This window comes from Leucopleurus acutus (genome assembly GCF_964270905.1).
Source record: "Leucopleurus acutus genome assembly, chromosome: X".
In the NCBI taxonomy this organism is placed as follows: Eukaryota; Metazoa; Chordata; class Mammalia; order Artiodactyla; family Delphinidae; genus Leucopleurus; species Leucopleurus acutus.
In genome coordinates, this window is record NC_139148.1 from 55,939,339 (window position 1) to 55,948,851 (window position 9,513).

The 9,513-nt window shown below is 34.3% G+C and overlaps 1 protein-coding gene across 1 annotated transcript; it reads right to left on the reverse strand.

Moving 5' to 3' along the window:
- Window positions 1–375: 375 nt before the first annotated feature.
- LOC309978577 (ubiquitin-like FUBI-ribosomal protein eS30 fusion protein) lies at window positions 376–5,736 on the reverse strand (the record flags this gene model as incomplete). Its single annotated transcript, XM_082865104.1, has 2 exons — window positions 376–911; window positions 5,732–5,736. 2 exons carry the CDS (start codon window positions 5,734–5,736, stop codon window positions 449–451), a joined length of 468 nt encoding a protein of 155 aa, XP_082721230.1. The 3' UTR covers window positions 376–448.
- Window positions 5,737–9,513: the final 3,777 nt, after the last annotated feature.

The following is a 9,513-nucleotide window of genomic DNA, read 5'->3' on the forward strand; positions in this document are numbered from 1 at the left end:
TTTTCTTTACATCTTTTTCACATGGTCTTACATAGAGCAAACTTTTTTATTTTGATGAGATTCAATTAATCATTCTTTTCTTTTATGAATTGTGCTTTTGTTGTCAAAACTAAAATCTCTGCCTAGCCCTAGATCTCCCAAAATTTCTCCTTTGATTTTTCTAAAAGTTTTATAGTTTTACTTTTACATTTGAATCCATTATCTATTTTGAGTTAATTTTTGTATAAGGTGTGTGGTATAGGTACATTTTTTTTTACTTATATATTTCCCATTATTCCAGTACTATTTGTTGAAATGTTGTCTTTCCTCCATGGAATTGATTTCATACCTTTGTCAAAAATCAGTTGAGCATATTGTATGTGTCTATTTCTGGGTACTCTATTCTTTTTTTTTTTTTTAATGACTGGACTAAGTGGCTTTATTAAAGACAGCCAAAATTACAAAGGACTTAAGAGTTGGCATTATGGCCCTTCTTCTTGCCAAAGGTAGGCACAATATTCACAAAGCACCAGTTGTACTGTATATGTCTCTTGGCCCAGCCCATCTTCTTCTTCTCTTGTTTGGCCACCTTGGAAGTCTGACCTCTTATTTTCCTGGCACCAGCCATGGAACCATGGACTTTACCTCCAATCATGTGGCTGGCTACTTCCAGAGTGCTCAGAGCCTCCACCCAACACTGGCCCAGGGTAGCCTCATCCTCTAGGGGTGCGCATTCCAGGAGCAGGACTTGATCTTCTGTAGTGATGCCCTCCAATGAGACTACATGAGCTTTGATCTGGGTGACAGTCTCCTGGTCAGTCACCTCGAGAGTGTGTAGCTCCTGGGCATGGACAAAGAGATGTATGTTGGTGACTGAACCATGTATACCACTGCCACTAGTGTACTCTACTCTGTTCCATTGATCTACATGTCTATTTATCCACAAATACCACACTGTTTTGAATACTCTGGCTATATATGAAACCTTAATATCAAGTAGATTGATTCGCCCTGTACTTTATCCTTCTTTGTCAACATTGTTTTAGGTATCCTAGGACCATATACACTTCAGGGTAATCTTGTATATGTCTACCAGGAAACCTTCCTGGAATTATTTTGAGAATTAAATTAAACTTATCCATCAATCTGGGGAGAAGTTACATCTTTAGTATGTTGACTTGTTCAATCCATGAATACAGTATTTTTTTCCCAAGTATTTAGGTTTTAGATTTCCTGTCATCAGGAAAATTTTGCAATTTTCAACATATAGGTCCTGTACATATTTTGTTACATGTATACTTACATATTATATTTTCTGTTGAGAAACTTAAATCTATTAAAATTTATTTTAATTCTGGTTTACACATATTTATGGTTAGTGTATAGAAATGTGATTTGATTTCTTTTAGTTCACCTTGCTGTATTCATTATTTCTATTTTTTGTATATATATTTAAAGTAGCCAGTCATATAAGGACAGTATTATTTATTTCTTTTAAAACTGTAAACCTTTTATTTGATTTTCTTGCCTTACTGTGTTGGCCAGAACTTCCAGTGCTATGCTGTATAGGAGTGATGAAAGTGGTTATCTTTGCCTGATCCCCAATTTAAGAGGGAAAGCTTTCAGTATTTCAACATTAGTGCTACTTGTAAGTTTTTGTAGATGCCTGTTGTCAATTTGAAGTAATTTCCCTTTCTTCATAACTTCATAGAGTTTTAATAAGAAATAAGCATTGAGCTTTTCAGGTGTTTGCTACATCAAATAATATGATCATATGATGTTTCTTTTTAGGCTTTTTTTTAACTGAGGTACAATTGACCTAATATTGTATGACTTTCATGTGTACAACAAAATGATTTGATATTTGTACATATTACAAAATGACTACCACAATAAATCTAGTTAATATTTGTCACCATACAGAGTTATAATTTTTTTCTCAAGAAGAGAACTTTTAAGAATTAATCTCTTAGCAACTTCCAAATATGTAATGCAGTATTATTAATTATAATCACCGTGTTATACATTACATCCCCATTACTTATTTGTTTTATAACTAGAAGTTTGTACCTTTACCTATTTTGCCCATCCGACCCCCCTCCCAAACTCTAACAACCACCAATTTGTTCCCTATATGAGTTCATGTTTTGTTTGTTTGTGTTTCTTTAGATTTCACATGTAAGTGAGATCATATGGTATTTGTCTTTCTCTTTCTGAATGTTGAGTTGTATGAGTTCTTTGTATAGTTTGGATAGTAACCATTTATTTGATATATCTTTTGCAGATAACTTCTCCCATTCAGTAGATGTTCTTTTCATTTTGTTGATAGTTTCCTTTGCTCTTCAAGAGCTTTTAGGTTGATGTAGTCCCATTTGTTATTTTTGCTTTGGTTTTCCTTGCCTGAGGAAACATACAAAAAATATTGTTAAGACTGATGGCAATGAGTGTACTGCTTATGTCTTCTTCTAGAAGTTTAATGGTTTCAGGTCTTACATTCAAGTTTTTAATCCATTTTGAGTTAATTTTTGTATACGGTATAAGATTGTATTCTTGTTTAATTCATTTGCAAGTGGCTGTTCAGTTTTCCCAACATCATTTTTTGAAGAGACTATCCTTTCTCCATTGTATAGTCTTGCCTCCAATAGTTGTGAAGTAACTGATCATATATTGTGGGTTTATTTCTGGGCTCTGTATTCTGTGCTATTGATTTATGTGTCCTGTTCTATGCCAATACCATACCATTTTGATTGCTATAGTTTTGTAATATAGTTTGAAATCAGGAAGAGTGATGACTCCATATTCATCTTCATTGTAAAGATTGCTTTGGCTATTTGAGTTTTTGTATTTCCATACAAACTTTAGGATTGTTAGTTTTATTTCTGTGAAAGATGCCATTGAAATAAATTACACTAAGAAAACTGGAAAATCCACAAAAATATGGAGATTAAGAAATATGTTATTGAACAACTAATACTTCAAAAAGAAATAAAAAAGATATAAAATAAATACACTGAGACAAATCAGAGTGGAAATACAATATACAAAAACTCAAGAAATGCAGCAAAACCAATTTTAAGATGGATGTTCATAGTGAAAAATACCTACATGAAGAAGCAAGAAAAATCTCAAGTAAACGACCAAACTTTACACCTCAAAGAACTAGAAAAATAAGAACAAGTGAAGCACAAATATAGTAGAAGTCAATTATTGAAAGAAAAATAAGGAAAGAACAAAAGCTTGGAGACTAAACAACATGCTACTAAAAAACCTATGGGTCAATGAAGAAATCAAAGAAGAAATCAGAAAATACCTTAAAACAAATTAAAATGAAACAACAACTTTACAAAATCTATGGGATGCAGCAAAAGCAGTTCTAAGAAAGAAGTTCACAGCAAAGTAGACCTTCTTCAAGAAACAAGAAAAATCACAAATGAACAACCTAACAACAACACAAAAAAAATTTGAAAAAGAAGAACAAACAAAACCCAAAGTCAGTAGAAGGAAGGAAATAGTAAAGAAAAGAGAGGAAATAAACAAAATAGAGATTTAAAAAAGATAGAAAAGACCAATAAAACCAAGAGCTATGTTTTTGAAAAGATAAACAAAATTGACAAACCTCTAGCCAAGTTGACCATGAAGAAAGGTAACAAAGAAAATAAAACAAGAAATGAAAGAGGAGAAATAACAACCAATGCCACAGAAATACAAAAAAAAAATCATAGGAGAATACTACGAAAAGTCATAGGCCAACAAATTGGACAATTTAAAAGAAATGGACAAATTTCTGTAAACATACAGCTTACTAAGACTGAGTCAAGAACAGGCAATTTGAATAGACTGATCACTAGACGTGAAATATAATCTATTAAAAAACAAACCTTCCCTACAAACAAAAATCCATGATTTCAATGGAGGATTCTACTAAACATATGAAGAATTAATATCTATCCTTCTCAAGTTATTCCAGAATATTGAAGAAAAGGGAGTACAAACACTCCAAAATTCATTCTATGAGGCCACCATCACACTGATACTAAACGAAACAAAACACTACAGAAAATGAAAATTACAGGCCAATATATTTGAAGAATATAGATGCAAAAAGCCTCAACAAAATGTAGCAAACCAAATCCAACAATATGTAAAAGGGATAATGTACCATGATCAAGTTAAATTCATTCAAGGGTCACAAGGATGGTTCAACATATGTAAATCTATCAATGTGATACACCACATTACCTATAGGAAAGATAGAAACATCATGATCATCTCAACAGACACAGAAATAGCATTTGAAAAAATTCAACATCCATTCATAACAAAAACTCTCATTGAAGTGGGTATAGAGGGAACATCTCTCAAAATAATAAAGGCCATTTAAAACAAACCCACAGCAAACATAATACCCATTGGTGAAAAGCTGAACAATTTCCTGCTAAATTCAGGAAAAAGACATGGATGCCAACTCTTACTGCTTCTATTTACCATACTACTGGAAGTCCTAGACACAGCAATTACACAAGAAAAAGAAATAAAATGTATTCAAGTTGGAAGGGAAGAGGTAAAACTGGCAATATTTGTTGATGACACAATAACCTATATAGAGAACCCTAAATTCTCCACACAGAAACTATTAGAACTAATAAATGACTTCAGCACAGTAGCAGGGTACAAGATTAATATACAAATTTCTGTTGTGTTTCTATACAATGATAATAAAATATCTGAAAGAGAAAGTAAAAATATCCCATTTAAAATCATATATATGTATATATATGTATATATACACATATATGTGTATTATATGCATATATAACATGTAGGAATAAACTTAAACATGGAGGCAAAAGACCTATATGCTGAAAACTATATAAAACATGGGTAAAGGACATTGAAGATGATTCAAAGATATGGAAAAATATCCCATGCTCTTGGATTGAAAGAATTCATATTGATAAAATGGCAATACTTCCCAAAGCAATCTACAGATTTAAATCAATCCCTACCAAAATATCTAAATTAGAATAAATAATTCTAAAATTTATATGGTACTACAAAAGACTCAGAATTGCCAAAGCTATCCTGAGTAAAAGAACAAAGCTGGAAGTATAACCCTTTCAGACTTCAGACTCTATTATAAAGCTACAACAATAAAAACATTGATCTGTTGGCACAAAAACAGACAAATTGATCAATGGAACAAAATAGAGCCCAGAAGTAAACCCACACACCTATGGTCAATTAATCAATGATGTATGAGGCAAGAATACATGATGGAGACAAGACAGTCTCTTCAAAAAATGGTGTTGCAAAAACTAGAGAACTACATGTCAAAGCATGAGATTAGAACATAAACTCATACCATATACAAAAATAAACTCAAAATGATTTAAAGACATAAATGTAAGGCCTTGAAACAATTAAATCCCTAGAAGAGAACATAAACCACTGTTTGATATATATCACAGCAGTATTTCCTTCTACCAGTCTCTGAGGAAAAAGAAATAAAAACAAAAATGAACAAATGGGATCTACTTAAACTTAGAAGATTTTGCAACAAAAGAAACCATTGACAAAGGGAAAAGACAACCTGTGGAATGGGAGAAAATATTTACAAACAATGGGACTGACAGAGGGTTAATATCCAAAGTATGCAAATAGCTTACACAACTCAATATTTAAAAAGTAAAAATAAAAAATGAGCAGAAGGCTATTTTGTTGAATATGGTGGAATAGAAGGACGTGCACTCACTCCATCTTGCAAGAGCACCTAAATCACAATGAACTGCTGAACAATCATCAACAGGAAGACACTGGAACTCACCAAAAAAGATACCCCACATCCAAAGACAAAGGAGAAGCTTCAATGAGATGGTAGGCGGGGAGCCATCACAATAAAATCAAATCCCATAAGGGCTGGGTGTGTGACTCACAAACTGGACAACAATTATAACACAGAAGTCCACTCACTGGAGTGAAGGTTCTGAGCCCCATGTTAGGCTTCCCAACCTGAGAGTCTGGCAAAGGGAGGAGGAATTCCCATAAAATCACACTTTGAAGGCTAGCAGAATTTGACAGCAGGATTTTAACAGGACTGGGGGAAACAGAGACTCCACTTTTGGAGGGCACACACAAGGTAGTGTGCACATCAGGACCCAGGGGGAAGGAAGAGTGACCCCATAGGAGACTGAACCACACCTACCTGCTAGTGTTGGAGGGTCTCTTTCAGAGGTGGGGGGGTGCTGTGGATCACCAAGAGGACACAGACACTGGCAGAAGAAGTTCTGGGAAGAACTACTTGACATGAGTATTCCCGGGGTCAAACATTAGCCCTTCCAAAGAGCACATAGGCGACAGTGCTGGGTCACCTCAGGCAAAAAAAAAAAAAAACAGCAGAGAGGGAACACAGTCTCACCCATCAGCAAACAAGAGGATTACAGTTTTACTGAGCTCTGTCCACCAGAGCAACACCCAGCTCTACCCACCACAAGTCCCTCCCATCAGGAAGCTTGCACAAGCCATTTAGATAGCTTCATCCACCATAGGGCAGAAAGCAGAAGCAAGAGGACCTACAACCCTGCAGCCTGTGGAACAAAAGCCACATTCACAGAAAGACAGACAAAATGAAAAGGCTAAGGACTATGTAGCAGAGGAAGGAAAAAGATAAAACCCCAAAAAATAACTAAATGAAGTGGAGAGAGGCAACCTTCCAGAAAAAGAATTCAGAATACTGATAATGAAGATGATCCAGGACCTCAGAAAAGAATGGAGGCAAAGATTGAGGAGATGCAAGAAATGTTTAACAAAGACCAAGAAGAATGAAAGAACAAACAGAGAGGAACAATACAATAACTGAAATTAAAAATATACTAGAAAGGATAAACAGCAGAATAACTGAGGCAGAAGAACTGATTATGTGACCTGGAAGACAGAATGGTGGAATTCACTGTCGTAGAACAGAATAAACAAAAAGAATGTAAAGAAATGAAGACAGCCTAAGACACCTCTGGGACAACATTAGACACACCAACATTCGCATTATAGGGGTCCCAGAAGGAGAAGAGAGAGAGAAACGACACAAGAAAATATTTGAAGAGATTATAGTTGAAAATTTCCCTAACATGTGAAAGGAAATAGCTACCCAAGTCCAGGGAGAACAGAAAGTCCCAGGCAGGATAAACCCAAGGAGAAACACACCGAAACACATAGTAATCAAAGTGACAAAAATTAATGACAAAGAAAAATTATTAAAAGCAGCAAGGGAAAAATGGCAAATAACATACAGGAGAACTCGCTAAGGTTCAGAGCTGATTTCTAAGCAGAAACTCTCCAAGCCAGAAGGGAGTGGCATGACACATTTAAAGTGATTAGAGGGAATAACCTAAAACTAAGATTACTCTACCTGGCAAGGATCACATTCAGATTCGATGGAGAAATCAAAAGGTTTACAGACAAAGAAAAGCTAAGAGAATTCAGCACCACCAAACAAGCTCTACAACAAATGCTGAAGGAACTTCTCTAAGTGGGAAACACAAGAGAAGGAAAGGACCTACAAAAACAAACCTAAAATAATTTAGAAAATGGTAATAGGAACATACATATCGATAACTACCTTAAATGTAAATTGATTAAATGTTCCCACCAAAAGACATAGACTGGCTGAATGGGTACAAAACCAAGACCCATATATATGCTGTCTACAAGAGACCCACTTCAGACCTAGGGACACATACAGACTGAAAGTGAGGGGATGGAGAAAGATATAGTATGCAAATGGAAATCAAAAGAAAGAAGAATTAGAAATACTCATATCACATAACATAGACTTTAAAATAAAGAATGTTACATGAGGCAAGGAAGGACACTGCATAATGATCAAAGGATCAATCCAAGAATGAGATATAACAATTATAAATATAGATACACCCAACATAGGAGTACTGTCACACATAAGGCAAATGCTAACAGCTGTAAAAGAGGAAATTGTCAGTAACACAATAATAGTGGGGGACTTTAACACCTCACTTACACCAATGACAGATCATCCAGACAGAAAATTAATAAGGAAACACAAGTTTTAAATGACACAAAAGACCAGATAGATTTAATTGATATTTATAGGAAATTCCATCTGAAAACAGCTGATTACACTTTCTTCCCAAGTGCACATGCAACATTCTTCAAGATAGATCACATCTTGGGTCACAAATCAAGCCTCAGTAAATTTAAGAAAATTGAAATCATATTAAGCTTATTTTCCAACAAATATGCTATGAGATTAGAAATCAATTACAGTGAAAAAACCCGTAAAAAATACAAACACATGGAGGCTAAACAATACATTACTAAATAACCAATAGATCACTGAAGAAATCAAAGAGAAAAAAAATACCTAGAGACAAATGACAACAAAAACCCCAATGATCCAAAACCTATGGGATGCAGCAAAAGCAGTTCTAGGAGGGAAGTTTATAGCAATACAATCCTATCTCAAGAGCAAAGAAAAATTTCAAACAAAAATTCTAAGCTTACACCTAAAAGAACTAGAGAAAGAGAAACAAATCCCAAAGTTATTAGAAGGAAAGAACTCATAAAGATTAGAGCAGAAATAAATGAAATAGAAACAAAGAAAACAGTAAGAAAGATCAGTAAAACTAAAAGCTGGTTCTTTCAGAAGATAAACAAAATTGATAAACATTTATCCAGATTATCAAGAAAAAGAGGGAGAGCACTCAAATCAATAAAATTAGAAATGAAAAAGGAGAAGTTACAGTGGACACCACAGAAATACAAAGGATCATACCACAAGCAACTCTATGCCAAAAAAATGGACAACCTGGAAGAAATAGACACATTTTTAGAAAGGTATAACCTACCAAGACTGAACCAGGAAGAAAGGAAAATATGAACAGACCAATCACAAGTAATGAAATTGAAACTGTGATTAAAAATCTTCCAACAAACAAAAGTGAAGGACCAGATGGCTTCACAGGTAAAATTTATCAAACATTTAGAGAAGAGTTAAAACCCATCCTTCTCAAACTCTTCCAAAAAGTTGCAGAGGAAGGAACACTCCGAAAATCATTCTACAAAGCCACAATTACACTGAAACAAAAACCAGACAAAGATAGTATAATAAAAGACAATTACAGACCAATATCACTGATGAATATAGATGCAAAAATCTTCAACAAAGTACTAGCAGACAGAATCCAACAACACATTAAAAGGATCATACACCATGATCAAGTGGGATTTATCCCAGGGATGCAAGGATTTTAAATATATGCAAATAATTCAATGTGATACACTATATTAACAAATTAAGGAATAAAAACCATATGATCATCTCAATAGATGCAGAAAAAGCTTTTGATAAAATTCAATGCCCATTTATGATAAAAACTCTCCAGAAGGTGGGCATAGAGGGAACCTACCTCGACATAATAAAGGCCATATGTGATAAACCCACAGCAAACATCATTCTCAATGGCAAATAACTGAAAGCATTTCCTCTAAGATCAGGAATAAGAC